Raw genomic sequence first — 19222 nt, forward strand, 5'->3', positions numbered from 1 at the left:
AGGGAAAAAAAGATTGCAGAATACGTTATTGTTTTCGTTCGGTTTGAACGTCTTCACCTCCATACAAACGTGTTTTTTTCTCTTGTAAAATCACAATTTCAGGGTGATATTAAAATACATCTTCCCCCATCTTCGCATATGCTTGGAACGAACAATTTCAGTTTGTTGGTTTGTTGAGTCGAGTTTGAAGGAAGATTATCTGGATATATATTGGATATTGTGCCGTGAAAAATGTTTTAGGATAAACGACCAAGAATTCCTAAATGTTCTGGTGATTTAAGAACAATTTAAATTACTTTTCTTTACTTTTCACAATTATTGTGTTAACTTTACGTTTCTCGTTCTACTTGTATTGCTTATGTATAATTTATGGTACGGTAGCACTATTTTTATTTTCAGTACAACTTTGTGACTCATCATCATAACACTAAAAGGTTACAAAGTAGACCATCATGTGCCACATATTTCCAGGTCATTGGGCACTGATACTAATCTCACCAAGCGATCTAGGAGATTCTGATAGTAGGGTGGAAGCAGGGCCTACTACAGTAATAAAAATGAATGAAATCATATTATTATTATGTAATTGTTCTCGGGTAATCCTATGTGTTGACCCAGTTTGAAACATGACTGAGTGGCGGCAGGGGAAAGTTTGTTTTAAACCAGCTGTTAAGAGATGCTACGGGAAAGTAAAAATTATTAATTTCCGAGTCGTGTGCCAGAGTCACAACTGTATAACTGTCTGCTGTAACGTGTGTAAATTGTAAAACGTCATCAGAAGTTATGGTGTCAACAAGAAAGTAACCCGAGCAAGGAAGTGTGGTTGGAGAGTCAGCATCTAACTGCGTGTATTCCTTCCATGCAGGTCATTAGCATAATTTGCGAATGACGTTTGATGAGGGAGTCATTGCGCCCATGCGTCCAAGTCCCGTCCGTAGCTTGAGTGTTGTTGATGCCTATTCGCGCGTTTTGTTAACACAAAAATAAAACATCAGAATGCATGAAGAATCAGGAGCAATAGCTCTGTTTGAAGGCTGTGTTGGCTCATGCTCTTAGCAGTGTGCAGCAGACATCCCTGCTGCCTACGGGAGACCGACGCCGTAAAACCCAGAAAAGGACCTTTAAAGAAGGAGAGTCTTCAAGATCAAAGAGATGAACGAGTGGAACAAAATATAAAGAACGCGGATAAACACCCAAAATGCCATGGGGTAACAATCTGTTTCTCAGAGGTTGTATTGCTGGTTGACTGACTGGCTGACTGACTGACTGTCTGGTACGCTGGCTGGCTGCTTGTACAGAGGCTAAGAAGAGAGAAATTTGAGGCCATTGTTATCAGCTCGAAGCGGTGAAGACAGCGCTGGTGCCGGGGCGGAGGGTGGCGGTGGAGGGGGCGGGGGGCGCGAGCAGGCAGCAGTAGGCTCCCGGTAAGCTCGATCAGCTCATGGGCTAGCTAACCCGAACATAGCCTGCAAATTGCGAGTGTTTATAAATCCTCTTCACCGCCCGTTGACGACTCGAAGCCCGTTGGCGCTCCCACCTGTCAGCCGCTCGGGGTGCCCGATCCGCCTGACGCGTTGTGCTGCTGCCGCTGCTCCAGGAGACTGTGTTGTTGTGGCGAGAGGCTGCGCTAGTTTGCAGCCTGCACCGGAGAAGCCGCGAGTTGGGGAGAGGAGACAGGCATGAGGACAGCAAAGCTACAGGATATATAGTTAATTCGATTATTTTTTTACTGATACTGATCAAATGGAATCTTTGTGAGGACGTATGATGCGGCGTGGCTGTGTCCGTTCCGGAATGGACCGGGACTGCCGGTGCTAAGGAAGGTAAGATACATCACTGGCAGTCCGTCATACATAAAGTGAAGCCAAACTGAAAATCTAGCAGTTGAATTTAGGCTATCTTTCCCGGCTGTTGGCTTTGTGAGCGGCGGGTGGCTCGCTCAGTGATTTATGGGCCGTATGACTTGAATCCTGGTTCAAGAAGAGTTCACAATGCTTTTAGCTGCTGGACCTAGCAATCCCCTTCTTCACTCGGTCGTCCATCTCTGTCCTCCTCTCTTCTGCCTTTTCCCTCCGTCTGCTTCTCCTTTTTATTTTGTGGACCTAACCCATATATTTATGCAAAGCAATGTCGACCATTTTTCTGTTCTCACTTCATGCTTTGTCCGTCAGCATTAATGTGATCATCACCATGCAAATAAGCCTATGTTATTTAATTTTTTATTTTTATTTTTTACCAACAATATGACTTTAGTCGTTTATAAATGCTTTGTGGATATATCTAAATTCTTAACAATAATGACTTATGAGGCCAGTTTTGTGTTCTTGTTCTCCCTCTGTCCCCCTGTGTCTCTGTTAATGGAGTAAAGAAAAAGCTACGTGGACTGTCCAAGTTAATGGATTCTCTTTCTGTCTCCCACCCTGCATGACTCTTCGTGGCAGGCGCCATTTGTAATTTTATATCCCGGGATAAAACACAGACACTGGACACCAAGGCCGACTTCCACCTCTCTACCTCCCTCTCTTTCTTCAGTTGTTGTTTCGGAGGCTGTCGGGAGCCTGTAGGTCGATTATTCAGGGAGACGTCTGGCAAAGTTAGTGATTGTATTAAGCTGTAGTCCTACATGCCAAGGGCAGAGGCATTACGTGTCGCGTTAATGGCGAAACACCGTTATGATTTAATAACATATTCCTCCCACACTGTTTGCCACGGCCTCTCTCTGCCTCTCTTCTCCTCTCTCTCTCTCCTAGGGACTATTCCTCAGAGTAAATAATTAGGATTCCAGCTTGTCTGCTTGAAAGATAAATGGCTGACATGTGTGATGTACTGAGAATTGGAGGACGGCTGGAAAAGAAAGAAAACAAAGATGAGCCTAATTTCAAGAAAAATATTACAGTAATTACAATAATTACAGTAGATATTTTAGGTACGGCAGCTGATAGCTTTACAAAAGCGTACCGATGTTAGATTTAGTCAGGCTTTCTCCGGTTTGATTTTTGAGACATTTAGCACGATGTGGAATTTCGAGGACATAGTTTGTCAAATGCTTATTCATACCGAAAATTCTCAGGGTTTAGGGTTAGTTTAATTTGTTAATTTTTGTTTGATAAATAAGTAGTGCAGTATATATATATATATATATATATATATATATATATATATATATATATATATATATATATATATATATATATATATATATATATATATATAAAGTTACAGTACATACGTTTAATAATAGTTATTATTATTATTATTATTATCATTTCATGATTGTTACATACTTATTATTGTATAATTAAATCACTTAAAACACATGAAATCTCAAAAACAAAGAAGAAAAATTACGGAAATGCCCTGACTGAGTTGTTGAGCCTCTTTGCTTTATCATTTCCCCTGTAGACGTTTCATCTCATGGGAAGTAATGAATGCCAGCTGCTCTGTCCCGCTTGACGAGCAACTTCTGTATATTACGGCCTTTTCAGCCATGAGCGCAGAGAGCTCATCCTGCTATTGTTTCACCTCAAACATTATTTGAGACCAACATCTATCTATCTATCTATCTATCTATCTATCTATCTATCTATCTATCTATCTATCTATCTATCTATCTATCTATCTATCTATCTATCTATCTATCTATCTATCTATCTATCTATCTATCTATCTATCTATCTATCTATCTATCTATCTATCTAAACAAAACAAAACAAAACAAAACAAAACAAAACAAAACATTTCCGGGCGTGAATTAACATGTATGCATTTTTTTAATTTGGTACCGCTCGGTATTTTCACTATCTGCACAAGAAAATAAAATACAATTATAAAAATCATGAAAAATAAATTATCTGTGAATAATACATGTTTTAATTACCCTTACACATCTCCCCTGCTCTGGTATAAAAAACGAAACTATTATCGACGAAAAAAATCTTGATTGTTATTGGGCTGCAACGTTCGCTTGTGCAGAAACAAACGCGGCGAGTGACGATGAGCGGAATCAGAGGCGCGGGCAGAATTCAGTAAATCACACATTGAAGGCCAACACAGACAGGCTCGGGCAGGCGGGGTTGGCAGAAGTAGGCTCCCTTCATCAGTCATAAAACAAAATGTACATACAGGCTAACGCTCTACATTCAGTGAAACGTTCTAGATTCAGTGTGCTGTTCTTTTTAATAGAAATAATGTAGACAGAAATAACAATTAATATGGTAATTTTTACACATTCCAGTGAGGATTTGGGATTTGATTTTTAAATTTGGAGGCATCGCCAATGTTTCTGAATTACATAATCAAACGATAAAATATGAAAATGAGTAATGTATAAATGGTAACAACACGTTTTTTCTGTATCCATGCTAGAAAACCATAATACAATTTGTGAATAAGTTAAAGCTGAAATTCTAATGACTCCAGTGAGTAAAATTTCTGTTCAAAGTAAACATTAGTGTCTGTCTGTGTGTGTGTGTGTGTGTGTGTGTGTGTGTGTGTGTGTGTGTGTGTGTGTGTGTGTGTGTGTGTGTGTGTGTGTACAGATAGAGAGCGTACACACAGTTTGCCCTCTTCGTGCCCCCTCCTCGAGAGCATCTGCTGGCTGTGAACTGGGTTCAGAAAGGGTGGGGGAGGGTCAGGTGATGTGGAGAGAAAAGCAGTGGTTTCTATTCATGTCATGCTGCCTTTTATTGGAGGAAGATGGATTTAACTCTGTCATTTCTTTATTCTGTCTTTGCTAACCTTTCAGGTCAGGTTGCAGGGGACCGTTGGAGAGACACCGTCACGTGACCCCCGGTACCAAATGGTCTTCCGGCAGTGGTTTTCATTAAGGACCGGAGCAAAAGAAGACGCTGCCATCTCTCTCAGAAATGCAGAAGACAACATACTACGAAAACTCCGCAACGCTTTTTGGTGGCTACTCTACCTACCAGGTGCAAGGTGCAGCCAATGGCCTTGGGGGCTACGATGCCCCGGTCCCAGTGTCCCACCATCAACCTCCCTTCCAGTCCCCAACCCATCTGGATGTGGATTCGTACCAACGCTCCGCCTGCTCTTTGCAGTCACTAAGCAGTAATAGTGGCCACCAGCAGCAGCAGCTAGCCAAGACCAAGGAGCTGAATGGCAGCTGCATGCGGCCCAGTTTGCCACCTGAGCACCACCCAGCCTCCCAGGTGTCCCCTCCACTGCCCCCCAAATCCAGCAATGGTAATGTCACCACTCAGCAGCCGGGGGGCAGTGCTGGGTCTTCTACAGTCTCTAAATCAGGCCCTAATAAGTCATCAAACTCTTCCTCCTCCACATCTTCTTCTACATCATCCAGCTCCTCTTCACTGCCGCCCAACCCAACGCTAGCCAAGCAGATCTTTCCCTGGATGAAGGAGTGTCGGCAAACAACCAAGCAGAAAAACTGTTCACCCAGCAACAACTCCGGCAACGGTGTGTCAGATTATACTTTTCGCTGTCTTTATCATTCTCCTTTGCCTGATCCAACAAAGTAAATGTAACAGAAACAACATAGTTCACCTTATTTCTGCTATTTATCACTTCTTTCTTCATATCTGTCACTCATCTGTTTATTTGTGTTCCAACTTTCCACACTCATTAGAATCCTTTTGGCTTCTATCTTGTTCTTATCTTCCCTCTCACCACTCCACTCTTTCAACACCTTGCTTATCAACCTTTTTACCAAGGTTAAAACTCTACAGAATTAAGACAATTTCTTGTCTAAATTGAGTTTCTGCTTGACAGTTTCTATGGAAACCTCTATCAGACAGACTCTATGAAACTAATCTGGCAGGATTTTGTCTGTTGAGTGTTATCTGTAAGGCTACTGTGGGACGTATATGCTAGTATAATGTAGCAAATTGTGTGCTGTGTAAATTTATGGGGTAGGATTAGGGTTAGCCCTTGTCAAATCATGTTATTGTTAATGCTAAAAAATGCATGTAAAGCAGTTTTGTCTTAGACATCCCCTTCCAGGTAATCTGATGTCCTTCTTTTAACCAAAGGACACTGGCAAAAACAATGTTCCACTTCATAAAATTACTGAAAAAGAGTTTATGCCAAGTGTACAGTCGTCCAAAATAATAAATAATATTAGATCTTGAGGATAATTTAAGCAGCTACATGACATTTGTTTTTGCATTTGTTATAAGATGAAGAACATCATCTAGCTGTAATTAATTTATTTTGATGGTGAATTACAGAAAGTTGGGATCATTGGTTAATCAGATCTTGTGTTAAAGTTTTCTTTATTTTTATTAGAGTTTAACATTTTAGAGACTTTTGTTTGTATCACAGAGGAGCTTAATTTATTTGACCAAACAAACGTTAAATAAATCGATTTTTACTTAGCCTATAACCATTTCAAATAGTTTTTATATAATTTCTGTGGGCAGTTGTGTAAAATTCTATAGTAGACATAGTTCTGTTATTAAAGTAGAAATACAACTACAGTATGTGGGGGTCAATGTATGTCCGCTAAGTAAAATGCTGCTCGAAAGAAACTTTAATGTTTTTATGTTTGATGCAACATTGCAGTCCAGGTCAGCAGCAGAATAGATTACTTAATAAAATGCATCTATTTGGTGATTATTTGGAGAGAAAAGTTAAAACAAAAAGTTTTGTTGTTGAGTTTGTTCTTGTTTTTTGTCTTTGTTTTTCACCTCCAACAATGGTCACTGAATAAAGATATATTAGTGAAGGCAATGTAAGACTCATTTTTTTGTTTTACAGAAATATAAAATATCTGGAATTTGAAATGCAAGACCTTATCAAAGGGAAATAATATGAAGTGACTGAAAATGTTTAAAACTTAAATTGTTAATGACCAGCGCAAAAACTAAATTACATAATAAAAATATGTTTATTCCCCTTAAAAATGACTTATGTTGAAAATACTGTTGCATCATGACTGCTGAGACAGTTTATTCTGTCTATTGGTTTTAATAAACTATGCAGTCAATTCAGAGTCGACAGGCAGGAATAGGTTTCATAGGAAGTAACAAAGCATGAACTGAGATCCTATTTCTATATGTGTATCATTTTTATTCTCTGTAGGTTTATAGAGTATACCTTTCAAACTGAAACAACCACCTGAATGGCAAAATCAGAATGAAACTAAATGATGAGTTTATAAAATAAAAGTAGCCAAAATACTGAAATATTCATAAAAACATAAACTCACTTAGATGATTTGCTTCTTTCTGCTTGAATCTTACCTTTTGCTTTAATGTTTTAGCAATATTATCATTCCAAATCCTCATTTTCAAATGGCATCAGTAAGAATATTTTAAACAGTCCAGTTAAATTTACCAGTAATGTTAAATGCCATATTGTACTTTTTACATTTACTCAACAGAATTTGATTGTAGAACTCAACTACACGTCTTTTGTTGGAACATCTTGAATTTTAGATTGCAAAGTACTCGTGCAGAAAGGTCCTTAATAAATATTTCTTTTAAGTAAGTTAATTTTAATTTTTTAGTAAAACACTGTTTACAGGACTGATGAATGAGAGCAAATGACAAATCCTCACTAAATCTTTTCAGTAGATCTATGTTCCGTGTGAAGCAGTTAGTCACAGGACTTTAGATTGATGACTTCAGAATAATTATCTTTCAGTTCAAACAGAAGGCAATTTTACAACATGGAACACAGAGACTAACAACAAACAATAGTTTGAGTTACACGAGTTACCTGAAACAGAGTTTAGATTTTTTTTTTTGTCGAGTCCACCTAAGTGTTCCAGTTCCCTTTGCTGCAGCTGCTGTTGCTGAGGGGGTTTGTCTCTCCAGCCAAGATGCAATTTAGGTGTTCTCTGCCAGCACCAGCGCTTTCATCTTTTAATAACTGTCACTGTTATGAAGTGTTGACAACTAATATGAAGGGTTAATTCAGGCCGCCTGCCCAGACCCCCCTCTGCTTTATTAAGACTCTGGATGCTTCCAATTTCCTCTGGCATGCAGCCTGGATTTATTCTATTATCTTTACATTTACACACTCTTAATTTTTTTTAACTATTACATTTTATAATCCATTGAATTTGCTTCTTTTATATATATAGCCCTCCCCCTGATAATACATATATCTGCTTTATTTTCAAAATGTTAATGAACTGTTTTTAATGTGATTTTACACTTCTCAGACCAGCCCCATGAGTTTAATATGTTTTTCTTTCTGTAGCATCAGGGGGTACTGAGAGCGGCAGCAGTGGGGAGAAGAGTCCTTCTGGAGGTTCGTCTGCATCATCCAAGCGCGCCCGTACAGCGTACACCAGCGCTCAGCTGGTTGAGCTGGAGAAGGAGTTCCACTTCAACAGGTACCTGTGCCGACCCAGGCGTGTGGAGATGGCAAACCTGCTCAATTTGTCAGAACGCCAGATTAAGATCTGGTTCCAGAATCGGCGCATGAAGTACAAGAAGGACCAGAAGTCCAAGGGCTTGAGCTCCAGCTCTGGAGGACCATCTCCGGCAGGTTCTCCTCCTCTCACCATGCAGTCCTCTGCCAGCTTCCTGAACTCAATGCATCCAATGGGAGGGGGAGGAGGGGTTCCTACTTATGAGACCCCCTCCTCACCATCCTTTGGAAAGCTCCACCAGGGAGTGTCTTATTCTATGTCCACTGCCTATTCCAATGTTCCTATGAAGGGCTGCCCTCCTCAGAAATATGGTGCCCCAGATCCAGACTATGGTGATCCCCACCACAGCCTAGTACAGGCCAACAATGCTGGCTATGGGACGCCAACAAACATGCAGGCCAGCCCAGTCTACGTTGGGGGTGGCAGCTATGTGGAGCCCATGGCTGGCTCTGGGCCCTCCATGTATGGCCTAAACCACCTGGGCCCTACGCCGCCCCACCACCAAACCATAGACTACAATGGCGCAGGACCCATGTCAACTACCAACCAGCACCATGTGGGTGGAGGGGGCCCTCAGGGTCCCTGTGACCCACCCGCACACCCAACTTACACCGAGCTGTCAGCACACCACACCTCAACTCAGGGCAGAATCCAAGAAGCACCCAAACTCACCCACCTGTAGCAAGTTTGGAACAAAATGACAATGTAGGAATTAGAAAATAACAGAAAATATAACATGTCGTGACTCACTAAGAGACAAACCAAAATGTGGGGACTACACCATTGCAGTGGGACAATGGGAGGGGTGAAGCAGGACAGAAAGGTGCCATCCAGTGGTTTGTGAAATGCCCTGACATGCAAGAAACAGTGTTAAATGCCACTACCTTCATTACAACATCAAATCTGTTAGATTAAGGAGAAACATTCTTTATTGTTTTTGAAAGAACTGTTTGTTTTATTTTAGAAACAGAAAACTAAAGGTAAAAAAAAATCAGAGATTTAACTAAGCTTTGGCTGAACATCACTGTGACAATTGGAACCTCATAATTTTTTACAGTAAATTGGGAAACAAAACCTATAGTGTTTATTATGTCATCTGGCTTCATATTCAGTATTGAATTAAAATTTTTTTATATATTATCCTACCTCTTAAGAATGAGCTTTTACCATTGCAAGAAATATTTCAATATTTCAGTCAGTTATGTTGAGTGTATAAATAAACATCCATGTTCATAGATTTATGCTAGGCACTAGTAGATATTTGTATCAAATTGCAACAATAGTATAGTTAGCATGGAGTTTAAAAAAGCCTATAATGACCCTTTAAGAGGTACAGCATGGTTTCAAATTTTCCTTTAATGGCAAAATATCCCCCTAAGAAACATATATACACACAGCTCTCTTGTCTGGTAGATGAAATGGTTGAGATTTTAATGAGCTGTTAATGAGGTGGTTAGATTTATTATGCTGACTTCTCTCCCCTGCAGGCAACATATGTTGTTGTCAGCAGAGCTGAGCTATGTGTTGGGATCTGTCTCTCCATCAGTTAGAACATGAGGCAGAGAAAAATATATGGCTCAAGCTGGCAGCACAGAGCTTCCTTTGAGCCTCTTGTTTTATGAAGCACATCACAACCACTGGGCAACTTTCCAGTCACTGTCTTTTCCCCCTGCAGTACCCATCTCTGTCTGTCTAGACCCAATCATTACTAACCCAATCTCACCTGCTTCCCCCACCCAACTCGACATTCCCAGCACACACAACCACATATGCACACATGCATATTCATCATCCTATCACTGTAACAGGGTTAAAGATGAGAACTAGCTCGAACAGGCACACTTTTGTTCTAAACTACCTTTTGATACAGTCATGTCAGCATACACACACAGCAACACTAAGCTAACTTCCTCTCACTGACACATGTCCAGAAGCAGTTTTCCAGCTGCTGACATCTCTAGACAAATACAAGAGGGCACAGAATCTACAATTCTAGTGTCCTTACTTAGCACACCATTGAGACAGGGTAAAAAAGAAGAGTGGAGAGAACTATTTATTTATGCTTTTAAAAAGTCATTGACATTACCCACCTCACCCACAAACTCCCATCCCACAACATACTTTGGTGGATACCAATGTGAAACCCCATTTCCTCTTGTTTTATTTTGTTCCCACATGTCTTGACTTTTAACATGGAAACAGGGTATATATTTGAACAAAAAAATGCGTGTCCCACATTTCTGAGCATATGTGTAAAACTTATTTTTAAAACAACTGGATTTATTTTTTCAACTGTCAGTGAGTAGATTTTAGAAAATACATGTCAGACACTTCCAACTGTTTAACTCGGTGTCTCCAGTGACTGGGCACTGTGGAGTGGTTGAGCGATCCACACTCACTGATAATCAGGAAATAAATCCATCAAGTTGTTTTTAAAAGCTCAAGATTTACTCAAATGTTGTTTTACAGCTGGGCATCATTGTTGCACTTAGAGTTTACATTTTGATGGTTAACGGTAAAAAAAATAGATAAAATCTTATTTTGAAGACGGAAAGCCGTCCAATCAAAGCGTCTGTCGCTAATGTGTGTTCAATTGAACATTCACATATAAATATTTATTTGTTATAGCCAGTTTAAAAAGAGTTTCGTTTTGTAATAATATTATTTATCCTTTGTGTATTTATATTGAGGAAGAAAATCCTGTACTTTTTTAGTATTTACCTGTAATAAAAAGCAACATTGTGTTTCCTCTTGTCCATGTACTGAAGTTACAATTTCAGTTCTTGTATTTTAGAAGAAAATAGGTAGTTTTTGTTACTATTACGCTTTTTATGTTATTATCCTTGTACATAAATGTCTTGGCTTGTACAGGGAAAGACGAGTGTTGGGTTTGGATATCCACCCATAGTCTGAAAATAGAAACAACCTATTAGCAGGAAAGACAAAAAATTCCTTTTGGAGGAAACATTTTTCTGTCCTTTGTAGTTTTTATTTTTATTTCACTGTTGATAAAGTTGTCTGTCAAACAATTCTTTAATAAAATTTTATGTTACACAGAGCGGTCAATATTTTTTAAGCTAGGTAAAAAAAAATAAACTATTGATTCATTAAGCTGATTATATAATCATTAGCATATCAGAACACCAATGACGTTCAAACAAGTGGTGTGTTCTTAAGAAACTGCCAAACCCCAACTGCTAAGGCAACATACAAGCACTTTTTACTGAACTGCAAATGTACCATATACGTGAATTCATACTGGTAAAATCTACAACTATATGGTGGAACCTAATCCAATTTAAAGGTAAATGCATGCCTCAAAGTGAGAGTATGTGTAACAAGAGTAAAATCTTCTGCAAAAGTTTTTTAGCATGTTTTTCAGAGCACTGCAAAGCAGGAAAAGGGAGTTAGTAAAATAAAAGTTCAGATTTGCCTCTTTAAAGTGTAAGAAGACGTTAAGTAAACATTGATAAAGTTTTGGTAAACTCAGTGCTTCTCAATCAGCAGTTTAGTGGGACTTATGTTATTTGTGGTATCTGTGGTTGACAACCTTCCAGGTTCTCCCGCTTCCTGCTCTGTTATTCTATAGAAAATGTGTGGAGGGTGTTCCTTGGTCTTGCAGGCTAACTCAGACAGGCATCTTACAGCTAACTTAGGGCCATGTGATTTGTTTATATCCTCTCTTCTGTCTCTCTCACCCACACAAGAAAAGACTTGAGGCCCACTCCTCCAAGCCACGTGATTTCTCACTCCAACCCCTTTGGCCATGTTTTTTTTCCTTATCACGTGTTCAGAAGCCTGAGACCGGCATAAAAACTTAGGACGTAAATCAAAATCCCATAAATAATGACTATGCTTCCCTTTACATCTCCTCTGGACTAACAGACAATAAAAACACCAATAAGAAGAGATTGGCTCTAATTTATTGCCTCGTAAAACCAGATGGAGAGCCGAGTCTCTCCTCAGCTCACACACTGCTGGGAACAGAGGGGCTGGAGCTGCAAGACGCTTTAATCGGCGAACAAGGAGTCCGGTCTGCTACTCATACATTAAAAATGCAATTTTCTAAACTCAGCTTCAGCATGCTGAACTGGGTAATTTGTCAAAACACTAAAGTGTGATCACCAGTTTGATTTCATTATCGATTTAAAGTAGGAAAAACCGAACAATAAAACCTACTGTCAAGGCATGTAAGGTTTGTTTTTGGTATAGTTCAATTTGTTATTCGAAAACAGCACTCCCACCTAATGCTTGTAGTTATTAAATAAATAAATAACTACTAATTATTATTATTATTATTATTATTATTAGTAGTAGTAGTAGTAGTAGTAGTATCATCTGTTGTTCTAGAAGAATTAAAGTCTAAATGTTTGTAATCATTCTGGAAAAAAATCTATCGACAAAAATAAATAAATAAATAAATTAAAAAAACTAAGTTTACAAATGCTTTTCCTCAGTAGTGTCATGCGCCCTTTCCATATTTGTCATTGGGGACAGAAATCCACTCTGCAGCTCCGCTAACAAGCTCCTGTGGTCTCCCAAATAAATTAAGTTTAGACATTTTTATTTGTTGTTAAAAGACGAAGTGAAGTGCGCAAGAAGCGTTTAGCCGTGATGCTTCAACTCAGCCAGAGCTCTAAATGAGTCAGCTTCTGCTCGGTGTGTGTCCCTGCTGCCGCCTGTTCTGCCCACTCACTGCCTGTCCTTTCTGCTCCACTCAATGCCCCTCACTCCCACACACATTGCTGCATCTTCGCTTTTTTGAGGGGTGGTAGGGGAGGGGGCAAAGAGAAGACATGACAAAAAGTACGGAAAGTTAACCGGCTAAATAGAGATTTGTCTGAACGGTCTCTGTGCCGTTTGTCCGGGCTGCTGATGAAGTAATATTAGTAACAATAAATACATGAAACCAGATCACACTGTGGCCCTGAAGCGCAGAGACAGAGACAGCGGGGCTGGAAGTTTTCTCCTCATTTAGGAGGAGAGAGACTGCTGTCAGCCTCTCTCAAGGAGAGAAAGATTGATCACCACTCTTTTCTCCACCCGGGGCTCTTCTGACCCTCCCCGAAATATCCTCTGCTCAGCTCTCCAGTTAATCTTTATAAATATCTACATGTACGTCCCGTCGAGTCCGAGGGCAACTCAGCGCGATCTCACTTACAGTTAGTATAATATTAATAGCTGTGGGTCTCTTATTACGTTTTATAAGCGGGAGGAACAGAGACCCGCTCTTTATTCTCCCGCTACTGGAGCGACCTCGCTCTGAACTCGCTCTCTGTGCGTAAACACCCCGAACATTTTGAACAGACACACGAACACGGGGGAGAGAAAGGAACGAGGGTGAAGCGCAAGAGGGATTTTGGAGCCTGTGAAAAGATGATATTTTAGTTTGAGACAATATTTAGGTTGCCTTTCAGTTTTCCCACAATCTATCTTCATTGCGGCTACACACACACGCACTCACTCTCCGTCTATTTATAATGGACACGCAGATATTTGTGTTAAATGGGATAAATCGGACACTTACACAGGAACGTGTTCCCCAATCTGCATCTTTTAAAATCTAAAACTGTCTGTTCTGAAGCGTTAGATTATCCAACATCATCTCTGTGAGCAGATCCTTCATGCCCTCTCCTCGTGAGCTGCTGCAGCATCTAAAACCCTGTCCAGATTTCTGCTGCATAAACTGTCCATTTTCAGCCTTCGTCACACTTTTTAAGATTAATGAGAGCAGTTGTTTTCTCTGTTTTTTTTCACTGAGAAATCATGTTGTAAATGGTATCGACTCCCTACGTTAACCTACTGTTAATTGCTATTACATCACCCTGGAGCTCGCATGTGCACAGTTCTATTGTTAGAGGGTTCCACCGGCCAAGATCCGCCTAGCTGCTGCCCACACAGCGCACATGGCAAGCGGCCTCGTTGCTTTTTTACCCCCGTTAGGACAGAACAATGGCAGATAGGCTCGCTTTGCCTCAGCGCTTCATGAAAAATAATAATAATGCTTCACACAGACATCACAGCCGCCAGGCCCGAACCACCGATTGGCTGATCTGGGTCACATGACCAGGAATTGGCTGCAATTTCGTCCCATAGTTGTTCAGTTTAGCCTACCCAGGTCCCCATACGCTACTATTATAACCAATATACACAATTATGATATAGCCACCGCATTTACGCCACTACGATCAGAAGCCTATGGAGCTGCGTCTTTTTTTAAATCAAGTATTATTTATTTTCATAATCAGCCATGTTTTGTGATGTGCATGTGCACGCGTGCGTATAGGCCTATGAGGGTTTTATTATTATTATTATTTTATTTCGGGAAAGGGATTATTCTGGGCTCTCGTCGTTTAGGGGGGGCACTAGTCTGAGGAAGCTATGAATTTTGAATTTGAGAGGGAGATCGGGTTTATCAACAGCCAGCCGTCCCTAGCAGAGTGCTTGACGTCCTTCCCCGCCGTCCTGGAGTCATTTCAAACTTCATCAATCAAGGAGTCGACAGTAATTCCGCCTCCCTTCGAGCACACCATCCCCAGCTTTAGCCCTTGCACAGCCACCCAGCCGAAACCAGCTTCTGGGAGTCAGCAAACCCGGAGAAGCTCTGCTACAAATGACCACCAGACCCATCACCGCGGCGTACAGCAGCCATGCCCACCTGGCCAGGCCCCTGCACCGGCTACCCCGGCTGGTCCGCTGGCTCACGAGTTTCCCTGGATGAAAGAGAAGAAGTCATCCAAGAAATGTCCCAAGCCTGGAATCAGCTCCAGCGGGGGTGGATCCATCATCTCACCGACATCATCCTATCCTTCACCAAACGCCTCTGGGTACGCTTCCGCGGGCATTGAGTCACCCACAGGTCGGTATGCTATGGCGCATGGACCCGTGGTGCTGAAATGTGGATCATGAGATGCAATTTTCTGTTTGCATGCGCTCACATTCATTTCCGAATATCACTGACCAGTTTTTACCCAGTGCATGGCTGCCATTGTCTCTTTTTTTGCGATCAGTGCATGTGTATGTTAGCGCGCGTGCGCGTTGCTCAGTTCTATAAGGTGCATGAAAAGGAAAGCCATATCCAGACGACTGCATTATGCTGCAATGCTTTGCATATTAGAGCTTCATCCACATGATCTAAATACTTCTTGCTCAGTGAAGTAGAATGTGCAAGGCAGCTGCATTGATTCAACTTAGTGCAGTGTGATATTCTGAAGACGAGAAAAGAAATGTGTTTCCTTTACATGACACCGCATATGAAAGCTGCTGACTTGTTTTATAAATATTGTCTTTTATAAATACTGCCTTTCTGGTCAGTGTGGAGTGATAGTATTCAAGGCAGTATTAAAATGGGCGCCATATTGGATGGCGTTAGAAAAATAATAAGGCGGGGGAATGACAGAGTGTGGTGAGCGGGGGTTGGGGAACACTTAGTGCTGCGGCCACACTGGAACACCTCGACAATCATTCCTATTTCTGTCGTTGACATTCATCGCATTTCATGTCCTTATGTTTGTTTGTCTGTTTGCATCCCTAAATATGAAAAAAAAATTAAATATGAACTTCTCGTTTTCCTCTCTTCATTCCACTTCCAGCCTGAGCTGTTTCCTGATCTCACTAAAAAGCACTAGTTGTCCAGGCTTTGGAACAATCGCACTTAGTTCTAATCTAAATCGCATCATTTCCATTCGTTCTTGTCTCCGAGTTGAAGTTCCATCCTTAGTACATTTACATGAGGAAGAACACGTGCATGCTAGTGTTTCCTTCTTTCTTTCTTTCCTTCTTTCTTTTCTCTCATTCTTTTTTTCTCGATCCTTTGTCATGTCACTGAAAACGTAACTACGTGTAAAGGCATTTTTGATTTCATATTTCATTGCAATCAATTTAGAATGTATTGCAATTAAATATAATAAAATGTGCTGCCTCATGCTATACGAATGAATATAGCAGGACTGCATTTTAGTCAGTTACAAAACACAAGTACACACACAAACACACACATATATATATATATATATATATATATATATATATATATATATATATATATATATATATATATATATATATATATATAAAATTTAATTTTCTCTTTTGTTCCTAGCAGACTCCAGCCTGGTTGGCCTGGATGTCGGAGGAGCTGGGTCCCGTCGGCTGCGCACCGCCTACACCAACACGCAGCTTTTGGAGCTGGAAAAGGAATTTCACTTTAACAAGTACTTATGTCGGCCGAGGAGAGTGGAAATCGCCGCTCTTTTAGATCTTACAGAGCGACAGGTCAAAGTTTGGTTTCAGAATCGTAGGATGAAACACAAGCGACAGACCACGCACCATCGGGATGGAGGTGGAGGAAGTCCGTGTTCCAGCGGATATGAGCCGCTTGACGGGGCCGATGCGTCGTCCCCGTACTCCAGTCAACCGCTGGAAGCGTCGGAGGAAAGCACAACAGAGAGCGAACAGGGGAGCGGTGCGCTTTTGACTGCTATTCCCGGCGCCTATGGCACCACTGACAACGGAAACAATGCACAACCCACGCAGGAGGACACAGGCCGTGCGAGTCAGCAGCAGCCAGGGACATCTGGCTCAACGGACTCTGCTGCGGCTCTGCGCTCCCAGACGATCTCAACTGACAGCACTGGTCTGAGGCCCCACAGCGGGGCTGGGACTGCACCGGGAGCCGAGCCGTCTTTTTTGGACCACCGGAATTTATCCATCGCTCCATCTGAATCTCACGCGCCCTCGTCCTCATCATCATCCACCGCGCTATCCGACCTGACTCTTTTTACCGAGGACGCCTGCTTGTCTCCCAGCCTGCAAAGCTCCCTGGATAGTCCGGTGGATTTTTCCGAAGAGGATTTCGACTTGTTCACTAGCACCCTGTGCACCATAGATTTACAACACCTCAACTTCTGAAGGTAGTGGTAACGGTTCAACAAGAGGAATATCATAAAAACATCAAACACACCAGGGTAGAAGCGACCTTTGTGGATGAACAATCAGCAGAAAAACATCCAACAGGACTGTCGTTAAAGAACCGTCTCGGCAAAATTCCTGTCAGGTTTATGAATGAAAATGTTACTCTTTTCTCAGCTAAAATTCATTTTCGCTATTATTTCAGTTTGGCATTTGTGCTTTAAGAATCAGCAAATTTCATTTTCTTTTTTTTTCTTTTTTTCTTCTTTTTTTTGTAATTGCAAAGCTTCGCGTTGTTTTTTCGGCTAGATTTTTCCCCTTAATGAGACGTGAAATTTCAGGTTGTTTTTAGTTTTTGTAAGATGAAAGTTTGGCTTCTTCTAATCGATGAGATTTTTTTGTTTGTTTGTTTGTTTGTTTTTTCTTGTCTGCTAGGGGTTCAGCTTCGTGGATTAAAAAAAACTCAGGAACTGGTCACAGAGACTTGATTCGGATGGCAGGACTGCTTTGGAGAAAATATCTCTAAATTGACAAAAGTTGTCACTCTAAGCGGAGAAGCCCTGCTGTGGAGCCGACATGTAGACATTAGTTAATTTATTAAGATTCTTTAATAGTGAAAATCTAAATTATTTATTGTACAAATATTTTCATAGTGGGATAATAATAAAGAATAAAAATATAGACATTCACAGCGTGCTTCATGATTTTGTTCAGTATCCGGGGGTTTGCTACGAGTGTTTGGGGTTGACATTTAAATATATCTGCATTTATATTAATTACATTTTACGTAGCATCATTATTAATTTTATTTTATTCAGCGTCCATCTTATGTGTTTTACATGTTATATATTTATTCTTTGAGTTCAAACAGCAAATAATTAAGGCATTAAGAACAAAATACGTGGAAAATTGAATACATTGCCATTCATGACTCTATTAAAGTACATGTCCACCTGATTTTTTTAAAATCATAATTAAAACAAATATTTTAATATAACTATTTTAATATTTTTATTTTAATAAATAATTTAACCACACAGTTATAATAGTAAATATGCAAATAATTTAATTGATGCCTTCCTTTCACTGAAAATACTACATTTAGTCTTATGAAATTCTTGGGACTGTGTAATTTTACCGCAAAACATTTCTGGAAAATGGGATGTTTCGTTAGTTTTATCTTTCCCGTTGTTTTTTTTTTTCTTTTTTTTTTTTATTATCAAATAATGGTCTGTCACGGTAAAACCCCGCCCACCACTACCACCAAAAAAATTTTTTTTTTAAATCAACACAGCAGCTCTCTACCAGCAGACACTATCACTGTGCAGATGGTTTCCAGCAAACGGCAGACAGACCCACAGAGATTAAACACAGCAAAGCTTCTCTGTTACCTGTGTGTGGGCAAAAAAGTTCATTTATTTTCATTTTAGGCTTAATGAACTGCTGGGTTTTTGCTTTGCTGGGTGTCGTATTCTGCTGGTGGTGAATAAGAAGCTAAATAAGGGTTAGCATGGCTATAGCTTTCTGCCATGTATGTGTGCGGAAATGATGTTAACTAGCTGCTGCTCCTACTGCACAGTCAAAATGGCGCTGAAAACAAAGAAGACCGTGAACAATGAGCAGTGGCAGCCATTACAGGATAACTGGCCCCCACTGACAGGCACAGTGTGCTTGTGTTTTTGTCTCTAGGCCAAAATGCATGAATGCTGCTTCACATGATAATAACTCTACTACTACTACTACAAATAATAATAATAATAATAATAATAATAATAATAATAATAATAATACAGCACTAAAGACAGATAGGTAAATAATATGCCATTATATTGCATAAGCACTGATAATGTAGAACAATTTTCTTTAAACATTGCATCTTCATTAACTTTAGAAAAAGCTTAGTAAGCTTTTTTTGATGGCATTTCTCATAAATGTATGAAAGATCCGAGTTAAGTT

General features: G+C 40.3%; 2 protein-coding genes and 2 long non-coding RNA genes across 16 annotated transcripts in view; 2 read left to right on the top strand and 2 right to left on the bottom strand.

Annotated features, from left to right (window-relative positions):
• hoxb3a (homeobox B3a) overlaps window positions 1-11412 on the top strand; it is a 69912-nt gene extending 58500 nt beyond the window's left edge. For 9 of the 11 annotated variants that reach the window (XM_081609554.1, XM_081609553.1, XM_081609549.1 and 6 more), the window contains 2 exons: window positions 4745-5433; window positions 8182-11412. In XM_081609554.1, the coding sequence (XP_081465680.1) occupies window positions 4866-5433; window positions 8182-9038 (1425 nt within the window). In that variant the 5' untranslated portion in view covers window positions 4745-4865 and the 3' untranslated portion in view covers window positions 9039-11412. Of the gene's footprint in view, window positions 1-843; window positions 1209-1241; window positions 1824-4744; window positions 5434-8181 lie in introns of those variants that run through there. The other 2 variants (XM_008415112.3, XM_008415111.3) reach the window with 2 other exon arrangements.
• Window positions 1-19222, bottom strand: part of LOC103468219 (uncharacterized) — a 352500-nt gene that overhangs the window by 306749 nt on the left and 26529 nt on the right. The window lies entirely within an intron of this gene.
• Window positions 1-19222, bottom strand: part of LOC145552412 (uncharacterized) — a 44313-nt gene that overhangs the window by 7847 nt on the left and 17244 nt on the right. The window contains exon 3 of one of the 2 annotated variants that reach the window (XR_014088449.1): window positions 2754-2844. The exons of the other annotated variant lie outside the window; for it this stretch is intronic. This is a non-coding gene — a long non-coding RNA (uncharacterized LOC145552412). Of the gene's footprint in view, window positions 1-2753; window positions 2845-19222 lie in introns of those variants that run through there. 2 annotated transcript variants of the gene reach the window in all.
• hoxb2a (homeobox B2a) lies at window positions 12672-17955 on the top strand. Of its 2 annotated transcripts, none has more exons than XM_008415104.3 (2): window positions 12672-15215; window positions 16458-17955. In XM_008415104.3, the coding sequence occupies exons 1-2, from the start codon at window positions 14738-14740 to the stop codon at window positions 17264-17266; spliced, it is 1287 nt and encodes a 428-aa protein (XP_008413326.1). In that variant the 5' UTR covers window positions 12672-14737; the 3' UTR covers window positions 17267-17955. The 2 variants fall into 2 exon arrangements, with proteins under 2 accessions (XP_008413326.1, XP_008413327.1); XM_008415105.3 differs by having other exon boundaries at window positions 12674-15215; window positions 16461-17955.

Source organism: Poecilia reticulata, chromosome 8 (genome assembly GCF_904066995.2).
Source record: "Poecilia reticulata chromosome 8, P_reticulata-male-v2, whole genome shotgun sequence".
Classification (NCBI taxonomy): Eukaryota; Metazoa; Chordata; class Actinopteri; order Cyprinodontiformes; family Poeciliidae; genus Poecilia; species Poecilia reticulata.

Coding starts and splice junctions, on each gene's coding strand:
- hoxb2a (XM_008415104.3), top strand. CDS start 14,738: ATGAATTTTGAATTTGAGAGGGAGATCGGGTTTATCAACAGCCAGCCG. Junction 15,216..16,457: donor GGGCATTGAGTCACCCACAG/GTCGGTATGCTA, acceptor TTTTGTTCCTAG/CAGACTCCAGCCTGGTTGGC.